We start from the raw sequence: 15,193 nt of genomic DNA on the forward strand, positions 1-15,193 counted from the left end.
TCTCTGGAGCCCCCCACTCACTCATGCCCTTGTCCACCTGGCCCTCAGACAGAGGTCCATCTGCACCATCTGCAGTGCTGAGTGGGGTGCCAGAGAGCAGCAGATCTGGGGAAAGGGGACAGGGAGTTACTCACAGCAATGGAGACAGCACTGATGACAGCCCCCAGGTAGCCCTGGATGAACTTGGATGCAGGCGAAGGCTAGAAGACAGAGGAAGAAAGATAAACCCACTGGGTACCCAAAGTTCTCATACTTTATCTTGCAAACAGCACCAGCCAGCAAGAAGCCTTCCTGTATACCAGCCTGGACCATTGGGAGAGATGAAAGAGGTCTCTCAGGAAGTCAAAGGGACTCAGGCATCCCACCTCACTTCCAAACATGGAGATATAAGGCAGCAATATCGTGGAAGGTACCAAAGGTCCCGCTTCGCTTTTGCCCTGCTCTAGAAAGATCATGGGCTGGGAGGTATGGACCAGCAAGAGCCCACAGAGATCCTTTATGGCTGGGCAAACAGGCTCCAGTTTAGGAAGGCTTTGGGCACCCGGAGTGCTGTCTAGGTGGGATGGAAGTGTCACGGCCCCTCAAAGTTCCTACTGTCCAGGCTAACTCCTATGTTGTCCCCTCCCAAGTTTAGAAAAGACCAAGATGCTACCCTACCTAAACTGACAGTCCCTCAAAGGAAATCTGGAGTCCTCCTGTCATCTCTCTGCCTTTGGACTGAGGTGGAGAATCGACCAGAAGGAAGAATCCTTGCCCAGTGAAGCAGGGGCCCCGCAGCCCTTCCTGGACAACAAAGCTTGATCCGACCTCTACAACAGGCTTGTCCCAGGAGTGCAGGGGACTTTGGGGAGGAGGTGCCAATTCTCTCAGACCCCACTCCTCAGAGCAGCTCTTCAGCTGTGTGGTCAGCAGCCACAGAGCTGGGGACACTGAGGCAGCTTCCAGATAAGCTTGAAGGACACTTTAGAGGCATTCTGCTCCCAAGGGGCTGATACTGTCCAGATCCAAGATCTGGGTATACAAGGTGACCAAGAAGAATTCTGAGGCTAGCAGAAATCATCTGTTGCATGGTCCCCACTACACCCCCCTTTCACAGCTCCTTCCCACGGGCCCCACCTTGGGACTCTTGCTTGCCCTGGCCAAGTAAGAGCTGGAAGTGTAAATAAGGTGCCTAAGTAGGGCAATGTTTGGTACTAATGATGGCCATATGTCACAATGTAAGGAGAATGACTGGGTCACCACACTCGAACCCATCACAGGTAAAGGGCTGTGACACTCACCTTGGTAGCATTGCGGTTTGCATAGTTGACACAGGCATTGTGGCTCTGGTTCAGCCACTGAAAGACAACAGGGAAAGAGGTCAGGAAAGGCAGGGTCACCTTCCTGGAAGGCCACCCCCCCACACACACCTCCAGAAAGACATAGGACACTGTCGCCATCCTGATAGCATGACTAACTGTTCAGTGCTTTTTTTCACTGGGCTGATTCTAGCACCAAAAGTCATGAGTCTCAGAAAACCCACCCATTCCTGACACATCAGGATGTGATCCTGCCCATGCCAACAGTCCTACCCCAAAGCAGAGATAATCCCCTCAACTGGAATTATGGTATTCACTACCACCAACAGGCCCATTGCCTTTGCCACATCATTCTTATTACAGTCTTGATGGACAGAAGATGACTGACAGTCCTGCACATCTTTCAAAAACCTCCCAGCCCAGTGCTCAGCACCACCTCCAGCACCAGGCACAGAAGCCCTTAGCAGCTCTGTTCTGGGAAGACTCTGGGGCAGAAGACACACAGGTGTTCCTTCCTGCCCCCTTTCCTCTGCACAGACAAGTACAAAAACTTCCTCAGCTGTTTTCAAGGAGCCACAGTCCCCACGGGCAGAGCCTGGGGTCAGCGATTTTTACAATGCAATCTTGGGGTTGGGTGGCTTAACCTTCCCCGACAGATTTGGGTAAGGCTGATGTTAAGAGGAGGCTGTGAGTTTTGGGTCACTGGTTATGGAATGAGCAGCCAAGGGACAGATTGGGCAGCTACCAATAAGCTATCTTGTTCCAGTCTAAGGTACCCCACCCCTTCTGTCTGAAGGTTACAGTGACAAATCATGGCAGCACTTGGGCTAGGCTGCTGGGAGCCTGCTCGGTAGGGTCAAAGGCTCAGTTTTTTCACCAGCAGTCTCTGGGCTGGGGCAGTGGGATGGGGTGACACTAACCCAAGAGCCTGAATGGGCAGGAGACATCTGCAGGGAGTTTCTAACCAGCACTTTCCAGCCTTTCTTCAGGGGCTCTCTGCTTGTAGAGACTTACCTGCCAGAAGACAGTGGATGCCAGCGTCTGGTTGGGCAAGAGAAGACCTACCACCTGAGACCGAGAGAGAGGGGCAAGGCTGAGGAAGGCAAAGAGACATCCCATGCTTTTGCAAAGAAAAAGTGCGCAGCCACAGATCAGTGTGAGCCAAATCTGTACAAACTGATGTGGTTTGATGTGTATATATAAACTGATGCCCACAATGAGATGGTAGACAATGGGAAAAAAAGCAAACTGCAGAATTATATTATAGCACAATCCCATTTATGTAAAGAAAAAAAATTCATCTTATATATAGCTGTATACACAACACAACACACACACACACACACACACACACACACACATCTCCAAGCATGAAAAATATCTGTAGCCAGCACTATGAACTGTGGATTTCCTTGGAGGTCAGCCGCAGACTACTTTTTTACATTCTTTAAAAATATTTCTGTATTCTTTCAAACAATGGACATGCACTGTTTCCATATCTGGAGAGAGGAGTAAGAGCAAACAAAAGGAACACATGCGCTTCTACTCAGGGAACCTGAACTCCTTCATATCCTAGCCATTCAGGAAAATTTCTATGAGGATTAAATAAAAGTCATTTCAAAGGACTTTAAGTGAATTACAAAAAGCATTTGAAGGAATTTGTATCTGTTATCTCTGAATCTCCAGGAAGCAGAAATTCATACTATGTTTAACCTTCTGAATGGAAATAGGTACCTAGTAACCGGGTGCTTAGTGAATGAATTAAGGAGACAATGAACATACACATGAAGCTAAGTAATGTTACATAGATGTGGATCTGTTATTCTCAAAAGCTAAACAGACCTAAGACCTAGCCTCACTAACTGCTTTTTTATTTTTTTTTGGTTTATGTCAAGATTAACTCTGATCTTAACACTGGCCACACCTTGGACTTCAGAGACCCATGTGTCCATCTCAAGTTTACCTTTTGAGTGTTTGTGTGCAAAATAATATCTACCAAGTACTGCTGCATATGGAAAAATGTGCACAACCATCCACATATTGACTTATTTATTATTCCTGTACATAAAATGGCTCTTTGGCAAGAATTTCCGTAAGAAACAAGTATAAACATTCAATACTATGCAGTAAATCAAATTCTAGACATCCTCAGCAGCATTAGTAAATCATGTTTTAAACATTAAAATGTTTTAAAACAGCGAACACAAATGCAGATTTATATTCATTGGCCCATACCAGCATGAATAAAATTACATAATATAAAGTCATTCCATAGCTCCAATGGGGAATTATCTTACAAGATTTTTCTCCCAGAATAAGATCTCTATTTGATTCTTCGGTTCAGTGGCATCTTATGAACTTGTACTGAAAGTGAGGGGAATTTGAGTCAGCCTGTGCTCCATTCCTATAGTCTCCAATAGAAAATAACTCCTTTTGGGGTTCGAGCTTTCTATACTATAAAGAGAAGGGGTTGAACTTTGAGGTCCTAGCACAGTTTAAAATTCTGTTCTCAGGTTCCAAATAGAAAGTGTGAAGTCAGCAGAAGTAGCTTTGTTGTCTCTGATAGGGTCCCACGTGCTGGGAAGTCTCCCAGTAGACCCAGGCACTCCTCTTAGTCCATCCCTAGTAAGGAATTAGAACATAGACAGGAAGTTGAGCCTAGAGAGGCAGAGGAAGATGGGGGTGAGTGTGAACACAGGTGTACATGTGTGCATCTCTGACTATCTCTGAAAGCCTGGGGAAATCCACGCTGTCCACTCTTGGGAGCTCAGCACATCATTCCCCTGATCTGAGGTTTATGCACCATGATGTTACCATGGACTATGGGCTACACGTTTTCTTTCCCATGGAATCACCACTGCCCCCCTCAACTATAATCAGGCCACCAAGACATCATAAGATACACCCCAAAGGGACTCACTGTGTTTGCCAGATTACTGTTATCCAGAACACTGCTCATTATATCACAAGGTCCCCTTTATGAGCCCTCTTAGGAGAACTTCTGGTCTCAGTGTCAGACATGTACTTCTGAGAAACTGGATTGCATCTGTTTTGCAGACACTGGGACATTTACCTGTGCCTGATCATTAAGAAGCACGGGCCAGCTCTCCATGCCCATGTCTGCCAAGGGTACAGATGCACACTACATATGTTCTGTGCCCAAGGCTCACTACTGGCCTCATCTTCCTTTCCCTTCCCTTCCCTAACTTTCTTTGAGTCTCACTTTCATCTTCACTTGTTTTATCCTATGGCATGCAATTTTTTTTTTTTGGTGGGACTGAGATATTTTAAACTTAGGACTTCATGCTTGCAAATCAGGCACTCTACTGTTTGAGACACATTTCCAATCCATTTTGCTCTGATTACTTTTTAGAGATGGGGTCTTGCCCAGGCTGGCCTCAAACCAAGATCCTCCCTCTCTCAGCCTCCCAAGTAGCTAGGATTACAGGCATGAGCCACCAGCACCTGGCTTGGCATGTATTTTTTAAAGTGGCAGAGGTATCCAGGTGGTGGTGGGTCACGCCTATAATCCTAGCTACTTAGGAGGCTGAAATAGGGAAGATTGAGGTTTGAGGCCAGCCTGGGCAAATACTTCATGAGACCCCACCTCCAAAATAACCAGAACAAAATGAACTGGAGGTGTGGCTCAAACAGTAGAGTGCCTGCTTTGCAAGCACATAGCCCTGTGTTCAAACCCCAGTGCCACTACTGGAGTTTAAAAAAAAAAAAAAGTGGCATTAAGTCTTTTCCAGAAGAATCCAGAGCCCTAAAGTAAACTACTATATAGCCTATGTAATACAAACACACACACACAGGGTGCACTTATGACCACTGAGTGTTCCACCTTGCCAGACAACTCCCACCTTCTGTCCTAACACAGGCCTAGTGCCCTTGCTGGCACCTCAGACCATTAAAGCGAACTTCCTTGTACTTTCTTAGAATTGATTAATTGGTTGATCAATTGATTTTGCCAAAGCTTTTCCCTATGTCACTTAGGATAATTCTCATAATAAGTCTGAGGATCAGACAAAGTAGAGATTATCTTCCATATTTTGCAAATGGGGAAACTGAGGCTTAGAGAAATTAAGTGATTTGCCAGAAACTTGAAATCAAAGTAGAGAAAAAAAGTCAGGTCTCCTGACCCCTAGCTTGGGTGCCCTGACTGATTTTAGGGTGCTCCTTCTCCAGCAGTTCAGTCACCATTCCGTATCATTTATGGAGCACTGTCTGTGTACTGTGTCCTATGCTGCTCCTAATGGGAACACTGGGGGAGAATGTAAAGCACAATAAACACAAAGACCCAGCAAGCAAGTGTATGAGAACGTCCTTTATAATACCTAGGTGGGAAAATGGCAAGATGGTTTAATAAGGCAAGTGGGTATGTGCAAAGTTGATCAATTTTAACATCTAATCAGGAGTTCAGTCAGTGTGCCCTGACTGTTTGCTGAAGGAAGAGGCAGAATTGAGTTGAGGGGTGTGTGTGTGTGTGTGTGTTTGTGACAAAGGAGCAGGGACAGTCTGGCCAGACTGAGGAAGAAGTCTTGGAAGTTAGCAGAAGGCAGTCTAGAGAGGGTGAGGTTAGGAGGCAGGGAGCACCATGCTACATTGGCCACATGGGGGCCATCTGGGGCTGAGGCGGGCAGCAGGGATCCTACCCTCTAGGTCCTTACAGCCAGGCAGAGACCAGCAGCGGGCAATGCCAGCCCCATTCCCTATTAGGCAAAATGCAGCACCATCTGCACAATCCCAGGAGCAAGAGCAGATATTTTATAACTTCCTTTTTCTTTTTAAGTCTACATTAAAAATAAATGTTCCCTTCAGCTCTCAGATGTATATCTCTGGTGCAACCTGCCCACATTCCCTCCCGCTGCCCTTTCCAGAACATGGCAGGGGAAAGGAAGAAAGAGATGGATAGAGAGAGGGAGCCAGTCCACCCAGCTCCAATGCCAGTGGATCGCACCTCTTCCAAGAGGGAAGCGCTGCAGGCGTGGCCGCGCAGACGGTGGAGAGCGCCCAGAATGCGCTGGTATCAGAGAAAGTGGAAGGAGAGGGAAACAGGAGCCAGCAGCTAGGATTTCTACCCAGCCTCCACCCTATCTTGCTGCAGGACCTTGGCCAAATCGCACATCCTATGTTTGCTCCCATTTATAGTTCATACTGTGGTTGGAGTCCCCTGTGCAGCTCCAGCCCCCTGGCAGCTGTCCTCTTTTGCATAGCTGTCTGTCTATATCTCTGTGGTCCCTGTCCCCTCTCAATCAGCTGTGGACCCTAGGGATTAACACTCAGACTCTAGTCGTCAATGGTGGTGTCAGTATTGACTCACAGCAAGTTCCCTGAGCTCCCTTTGTACCTCTGTTTTTTCATCTGTTAAATGGGGGACAGTCCTGGCACTCTAGGGATGGTCAGGAGAAGTCAGTCGTGTGGTACATGCTTCTGGATGTCAATTGCTGGTGTCACTCCTCAACCCATCTGGTTCTTTTCCAGCCTTTTGCTGGTCCCTCTTCCTCTGAGTTCCACAGCCTTCATGATATAATGAGGTGACTTTTGAACCCAGCTTTTAGCCATCACAGGATGGTGGCACCTGTACATAGAATCAGGGCTGATGCTGCCTGAAGCATATGGCACAGGGTTGGACTCATGCTCCCAGCTGGAAGAACACTAAAAATTCATTGTTTAGAACGTTAAATACTTGGTGAACAGGGAAAAGAACCCTGCTGGACTGTGACAATGACATATCACCCATCTCTTCCTTCTTTCTATCATCCTGGGGTGCTGGCCTTTGGGGAGGGGGGCAGATTGAGTGTGTGGTGCTGACTCCTGCTTGCTCCCTACATCTTACCTTGCCACCACTCCCCATGGGAGGAGTCCATTCCCTGCTAGTGGCTCTGCCTGGCCATCTGACTTGCTTTGGCAAGTGGTATATGGGAAGGAGAGGTGGTGTGCCAGTTCCGTGCTGTGGTCACGTGGTTCTGATGCCTTTCTCATCTAACTCTGTCATGAGGAGATGTCCTTGGCTGGTCTCTGGTCCAAGGAGGTCAAGAGACAGAAGGAACAGAGGCCAGCAAGATCTGCTGGCTCCAACTGACCTACAGATGGGCAGTGAGCAGAACTGACTCTGTTGAACCTCTTCTAGAGCAGGCTGACCCCAACCAACCATGGGCCCCTAAGAATGAATGCTTACAGGCGCTCCTGCCATGATGGGGGTGTTTGTTACACAGCACCATAGCACTGACCCAGGGGTACCACATGTGAAGAGTGACTCTGCTGACCTTGGTCCAAAATTCTGTATAAATGCCCCTTGCACTCATGCTGTTGGTTCCTGGGCAGCCTTGCTCATCACCCTACCCATCTGGAGCCAATAGCCCAGCTCTGGGGCTGCTCAACACACCAGGAACAGGGACAGTTTTTGTCAGAGCCTAGACTCAGGATAGAATAGGGAAGAGGGCACCAATGGCTCTCATCTGTAAATTGTTCACAAAGAAAATCACATCTCCCCTCCGGCTTCCTCCTTTAGTGTTCTAACTACTGCAGACAGATGAGAATGGCACCCCCACCCTAAACATCCATTGGCTGACCAGGTGTGAGATATGAAAAGCTGAAGGCAAGGACAGAGTGTGTATGTGTTGGGGTGGGGGGGCCACTGGTCACAATTCTGTGTACCATGATATTTGGCCTCAGAGAGAACTGAGCAGCCCCTACCTCTGGACTGCCTCTCATACAAAACTGACTCATGACAGAAAGTTGCTTGTTTTTTTAAATTTTTATTTATTTTTAATTTTCTTGGCAGTACCAGGTGTTTGAACTCAGGGCTTTGAGCTTGCTAGGCAAGTGCTCTATTGTTTGAGTCAAACCACCAGTCCTTTTTACTCTGGTTATTTTGGAGATAGAATCTCACTTTTTGTCCAAGGCCGGCCTGTACCAAGATCCTCCTATTTTACATTTCCCACTGGCACTGGGATGATAGCTTTTTTCCAAACCCACCTTTTTTACCCAGGCTGGCCTAAAACCTCAGCCTCCCAAGTAGCTGGGATTATAGGCATGAGCCACTGGTGTCCAACTAGAAAGATTTTTTAGTGTGGTAAATGTGGAGAGGAAACAGGGTGTGTGTAACAATTGGGTGTTGGAACTTCCACGAGGGGAAGACCATAGGGTACAGAATTATTTTGCTTCCCAAGAAAATGGCAGAAATGACTGTCCCTCTCATCTTCCACCTCACTTCTCTCTCTCCCTCCTTTCTTTCTTCCTTTTTTTTTGAGGGGGTACTGGAGATTGAATCCAGGGCCTCCAGCTTGCTAGGCAGGGGCTATACCACTTGAGTCACACTGCTAGCCCAATCCTTGGGGTTTCTACACCCAGGGGATCGTCTATAGTGTTATAGTGAAAGGGCTCTGAGTACAGAATCCAAGTTCTTCATGTCCCAAGAAAGGCAGAATCTGACTTGGCCTTACTCAAGCCCCAGATTCACTGGCCAGGGCTCCACACCGTCTCTGCAGCACCCACCTCAGTTGTCTCTATCTATTTGCAGTCTGTCTTCCTTGAGAGCTGCCATCTGCTTTAGAAGGGGAGACCCCATGACATTCACAGACCTAGGTCCTCACTGGTACAGCACCAGTCCTTTGACACTGTCCCCTTCCACCTCACACACTTCCTAAACATTCCTCTTTGACAGACCTCCCAAGAGCCCTGGTACCCAACAATTGTCAGTTTTTTCCTTCTACTTTGTCTCCATCTTCTGATTTATGTGGCTAATGGTCTGAAAAAAGCACTTCTGCGTATTAGGGGTATTGCTATTTACAGGATGCCAGTTAGTTCAAATGAATACCTGTCCCTGACGGGTTGGTATACTTTACTGGACCAGCACCTTTTGAACTGGGCCAAAATGGTTGGTGTCTAGTCACAACAGAGACAGGCCAGGGAAGAGACTGGGATTAGAACAAGGGAAAAAGCAGAGTCTGGGATGAGGAGGGTTGGGGGAATGTTAGAAAGGTGCTGAGACACTGTCATGTCCTGATATAAAGTGGTCCCTTGTGGTTCACCTCCAGTGCCCCCAACCTGGAGGTGCAGTGACCCTCACCAGTACTTTCTGACACTTGGGGCTTCTTCCTTCCCTTCTCCCTCCCTCTCTCCCTCCTTTCTTCCTTCCTTTTTTTTGAGGGGGTACTGGAGATTGAACCCGGGGCCTCCAGCTTGCTAGGCAGGGGCTATACCACTTGAGCCACGCTGCTAGCCCAATCCTTGGGGTTTCTATACCCAGGGGATCATCTATAGTGTTATAGTGAAAGGGCTCTGAGTACAGAATCCAAGCTCTTCATGTCCCAAGAAAGGCAGAATCTGACTTGGCTTTACTCAAGCCCCAGATTCACTGACCAGGCATTCATGGTTTGCCTTTTTTAACCCCCAGCTGGATTCAGGCATCTGGTCCCTGATGGGGAGGGCAGCAGTGCATGGTGGGGAACTCAGGGCTAAGGCCTTGGGCTGGGAAGAAAGACACATTTCCCTACACCTGAGGTGTTCCAGTGGTCAGGGCACAGGCAGTAAGGGGGAATAGTCCCCAGGGGCCAAGGGAGCCCTGCCTCTGCCCAGGATACAAAAAGACAGCACGGTACACCCCTCAGTGGAAAACTGGGAACAGAGATGCTGGTTATAAAAAGCGACCCTGCTCTTGGGGCCCTCATGGGAGAATCCCCAAGAAAGGGAGTGCTGAACCACAGCAGCCTGAGTAGCCTCAGTGTGCTGGCTCAGCCGCTGTACTTATGTATAAATTGGGATCTTTTTGCCACACACCAAAGGGGGAAAAGTTCCCATCTTTAAATGTTAAGCTTAAAATAAGACTCTACACGGGTGCCAGTGGATCTGTGAAATCTGCTGACTAAACTGGCACCAGCCCTTGGGAATGAGAGAACCAGCTCAGTCTTCCTGGGCCTGGGGGAGCAGTGGGGCAGGGTTACTCTTGGCCATGCAGGGTGGCAGGGCTAGCCAAGATGTCTCTTGGGCAGAAGGCAGCTTGGATATTGCTTCCAGAAGCTTCTCCATGGAGGCACCTGCCAGCCTTACTCGCCCCTTCCCTTCAACACTCGGAGGCCCAGTTCCTAGCACATTTGCTGGCACCCTCGTTTCTATTTCGGTAAGCATTTTTAGTGACTTCTGCATGCATGTATTTCTTACCCACTCGTCTGACCAGGGCCTCTCTAAGGTGTGGACTGGAACCTTCACTCCCGTGTGGACCAGGCAACAGCAGAGCCTTAGAGGGACTGTTGTGGCTGGTAGGTACCAGGCCTTGGGTGGAAATGTGGGTGTAGCCATTGTGCTCCTTCCACACAAGGCCAGGTGGTGGTATGGCACTGGCGGGAGTGGGACCAGTGAGTTGCCATGTTGTTTGTCCATGTACAGGTGCCAAGATGGAAAGCCACAGGTTCTACACGCCCCATGGCTCCTCTGGGACCAGCCTCTGGTTCGGCTGTTCTGAATTTTGGGACATGAATATTTGAAGCTGGGAAGCAGGGGTAGATTGGCACTGACATTTTGGTGGCCATGGAGGCTGACTGGGAGGTATCCCAGCCCACACTGACTGTTTTACTTCAAGAGGTCTCACAGGTTCGATGAGGCCAGGACATCCTGTTCCCAAACAGCACACATTGACTCACGGAGTTGTGTGTGCTCCAGACTGAGAGGACTAGTCCACACATGCCATGCACAGTGTCTGCTTCAGCGCTGCACCCTGACCCCTGACTTGGGTCAGCATCCAAGTCCCTGTATGCCACAGTGATCCTAAGATGATGGGTTTGTCTTGGGTACATGAGGTGAACCTCAGTGACATCATGGGAATAAAGACAGAGCTGTACCTCTTGGTTAACCGGCTCATCTTGGTGGATGGTAGCCATTAATTTTGCAAGAGTCCACTGCTCCTCTTAGGAAGAAATGAATCCCATATTCACTCTTGCCAGCTCAATTGCCCAGGTCTTTGGTTTGGCAAAGAGATGATACCGCCAAATGATACATCTTTTTTCTTTAATGTGTTGATGAGGTATTAATAAAAATTATTATGGCAGACTCTTTTTGGCCTACCTGTTAACCATATCTTCTTTCTCACTAATAAAATCTATATAATTGGGGGTCAATTATATACCAACTAAATTCTAAATGAAGCATAGGCACAACTTGTTGTAGGGATTTCCAAGAAGACTCCTTAAAGAAAGCTCACTCAGTTGGGAGACATGTCCTTCTACTCTTCTCTTCTTTATCCTCTGGGGAATGTGAATGTGATGGCTGGGATTCCAGCAGCAATAATGGGCTAGGAGATGCCTTTTACAATAGAAACTAGCACTGAGAATGGGTGATGTAGAAAAATGGAAGATTGGGTTTCTGATACCATTGTGGGGTTCTCTCTACCTCCAAACTTCTTTGACATGAGAGAGAGATAAACAACTTTGTTTATGCTACTGTTACTTTGGACTTTCTGTTACATGGAACTGATATAAACACATACTGTGCTACAAAGGAAATTACCATAAATCCCAAATGGCAGAAATAGAGAGGTCACACTCTCTAAAACTAAGATACTCTACAAAATAATAACAAAAGAATACATTTTTTAAAACCCAACTACTGTTAAAGGTATGACCCAAGTGGCTGAGTGCTTGCCAAGCAAGCAGAAGGCCCTGAGTTCAAACTCCAGTGCTATCAAAAAAAATTTAAATTAAATTAAAAAACTCAACCACTTAAATGTGTTCTGACTAACTGAATAAGAGGATTCAAAACTATAATTTCTAACTTATTTAGAAAATAACAACAAAAGATCACACTATGTGTATGAAAACATAATAGATATAGTCACATATTAAATGTATTCTGAGGCAAATCACAGCCCTAAACACTTTCATTAGCAGGAAAGAATGAGAATAAGCAAACTAAGCATTCAAGGCAAAAAGTAAAAAACCAATCTCAAATAAACCGGAAAGGGATATTATAAAGCAAAAACAGGAATGAAAAAATTAGAAGATAAAATAGAAGAACTGATAAACACACCCTAGAGCTAATTCCTAGACACAGCTCTTACAAATCCAGTTATTTTAACAAAGGAGCAAATACAAAATCAGTAAGTGCAAAATCAATCAACAGAAAGGCCATTATATTTTAAAACATCATTTCAAACTTTTCTATAACAAGGACACTGTAGAGTAAAAGAAAAATAGAACCGGGCACCAGTGGCTCACACCTCTGATCCTAGTTACTCAGGAAGCAGAGATCAGGAGGATCACACTTTGAAGCTAGCCCTGGGCAAATAGTTGGCAAGACCCTATCTCAAAAATACCCAACACAAAAAAGGGCTAGTGGAGTGACTCAAGTGGTAGAGCGCCTCCTAGCAAGCATGAAGCCCTAAGTTCAAACGTCAGTACTGCCAAAATAAGAAAAAAAGAACAGTCAGAGAGATGTGTAATATATATAATTCAAAGGACTAATATCCAAAATGTGAAAAGATCTACAACTAAATTAGAACAACATAGCCCATGGAAGAATGTACAAAAGGTATGAACAGGTGATTAATTCACAGAAGAAATGCCCAAAAAGTAGATGGGGAAAAAAGCACAATCTTTTTTTGGTGTTCAGGGAACTAAAAATTAAAATCATGAGAAGTCACCCCCTGTCCCATCAGACTGACAAATTATTGAAAAGACGAATACCAGTGCCACAAAGGTATGGGGAAATAAAACCTTTAAAAAAGAAATTCAGCACTATTAAAAATGTAAATGTGCCAAGCATGGTGGCTCACACCTGCAATCCAAGCTGCTCAGGAGGGGGTATATGGAGGATCACAGTTTGAGGCCATCCCAGACAAAAAGTTAGTGAGGCCCCATCTCAATCAATAAGCCAGGGGTGGTAGCTCTGAGAGTCTAGGCAGGAGGCCTAGGTAGGAGAATCACGGTCTAGGCCAGCCCCAGGCAAAAAAATTTGAGATCCTACCTCAAAAATTACTAAAACAAAAAAAAGCTATGAGTGTGGCTCAAGTAGTAGAACGTCTGCCTAGCAAGAGTGAAGCCATGAGTTCAAACCTCAGTACTACCAAAAAAAAAAAAAGTGAATGTGCTAGCCTTTTATGTAATAAGCTCACTTTCCTGGAGAAGACCTTATACTTGGCAAAAAGAGCTTCAGGAGAATTTGTCACATTTGTTTTTAACAGCAAATTACCAGAAGTAATTCTGGTCCCCTAAACCCATTACTAGGGGACAGAATACTACACAGCAGAAAAAACAAACAAATGAACAAATGAATGAAGCTGATTTCTATATAACTACTAATTGTAGGTAATTGTTACATTTTTAATGAAAAAACCCACAAAACAAAATATTTTGGGGGTGCTGGGACCTTGTGCATGCTAATTAGCATGTGCTTTACCAGTGAGCCACACCCCAGCCCCATGTTTTTTGTTTTATTTTGTTTCTGAGATAGGAGAGTCTTGCTGTATTACCCAGGCTGGTTTTGAACTTCCAGGTTCAAGCAATCCTTCAAAACCTCCAGGTGCAGGCTAGGTGCCTAGCTCCAAAAACCAACTTCAGTGATAACGTATACCTACACATGTTCCTAGAAAAAAAGCTGGAAGCTCACACAAACTTCCAAGAGAGGTTACTTCTGGGCAAAGCTTTGGAGTTAAGGGTTAGCAGAAGGATTTTCACTTTAGTCTGTACTGTTTGAATTCTGAGCAAAGAGGACATACATGCATTACTTCTATAACTTTTAAAATATTCTTTATAAAAAAAATTCTTGGTGGTATTTTTGAATCTCAAAGAACATATTCATGTATTACTTGTAAAATTTTACAAAATATACAGAAATTTTTTTAATCCTAGAGATATTTTTGAACTCCAAGGATAAGAGGAAAAAAATATCAAATGATTCCAGGGGAAGGGGAGAAGTTTACTTACAAAGGAAAAGAGAATCAAGCCAACCATTGTTCATGTATGAAAGAGAAAAAAGAAAAAAGACATTTCCAGATATGCAAGATTCAGAATTGGATTGCCACATACTCTGAATGTTATTTAAAGAAATATTCTAGCCAAACACAAAATACACAAAGCCTAAATAACTGTGAAGTCTAATGCAGCTGTTAATAAGAGCTTCACAAATCTGATGAGATTCCAGATTATATCAAAAAACTTGGCAGGCATATGATAAAGATTAGAGTAAGTGCCAGGTGTGGTGGCACATGCCTGTTCTCAGCATTCAGGAAGATCTTGAGTTTGGTGTCAGCCTGGCTACATAATGAGACTTTGCCCATCCCCACAAAAAAAATCCTAGAGTAAAAAAAATGGTTGCTAATAGTCTCTTTCTATGTGGGTAGGATTGAGGAAATCTTATTACTTGATTCCTGGTATTTATAAGGTATATATAGAAAATGCAACCTCTCTGTCTTATAAAATAATTCAGATGAATGGTAATTAGACAGAATTAGGATGTTCCCCCTTCCAAATTACTTAAGGAATTAAAAGAACCAATGAAAACTATCATTGTAGTACAAATTAGGAATAGAAATGGAAATAACATCAAAGGTCAATAAACAAATCAGCAAAAAATAATTTGATGGCTGGCAGAAGTTGTCACAGCAATCAGTGGCAGGTAAGTATTAATGGGCTCCATTTAGTACTAAAATTAAAGGTGATAATTCTCAAATTGAGTTAAAAAAGTAAAACTCAGCTACATTTTGTCTAAAGGAGACCTATCATACAAAATGACACAGAAATTAAATGACTGACATAAAAATATAGGCAATGATATATGAGGCAAATATATTAAGCAAAACTGGAACAGAAATATCGATATGACATAAACAGAACTCAAGGCGAGAATATTCAATAAAACAAAGATCTTTCAAGTGTGTGGGAGAGAAAGGAAAACATCAA

At 45.1% G+C, this 15,193-nt stretch overlaps 1 protein-coding gene across 4 annotated transcripts in view; it reads right to left on the reverse strand.

Moving 5' to 3' along the window:
* The window catches only part of Sfxn5 (sideroflexin 5), a 108,271-nt gene that overhangs the window by 50,404 nt on the left and 42,674 nt on the right, over nt 1–15,193 (reverse strand). For all 4 annotated transcript variants that reach the window (XM_074049972.1, XM_074049971.1, XM_074049969.1 and 1 more), the window contains exons 7-9: nt 2,313–2,366; nt 1,281–1,337; nt 135–200 (exon numbers count right to left, since the gene is read on the reverse strand). In XM_074049972.1, the coding sequence (XP_073906073.1) occupies nt 135–200; nt 1,281–1,337; nt 2,313–2,366 (177 nt within the window). The remainder of the gene's footprint in view (nt 1–134; nt 201–1,280; nt 1,338–2,312; nt 2,367–15,193) is intronic.

This window comes from Castor canadensis, chromosome 12, assembly GCF_047511655.1.
Source record: "Castor canadensis chromosome 12, mCasCan1.hap1v2, whole genome shotgun sequence".
In the NCBI taxonomy this organism is placed as follows: Eukaryota; Metazoa; Chordata; class Mammalia; order Rodentia; family Castoridae; genus Castor; species Castor canadensis.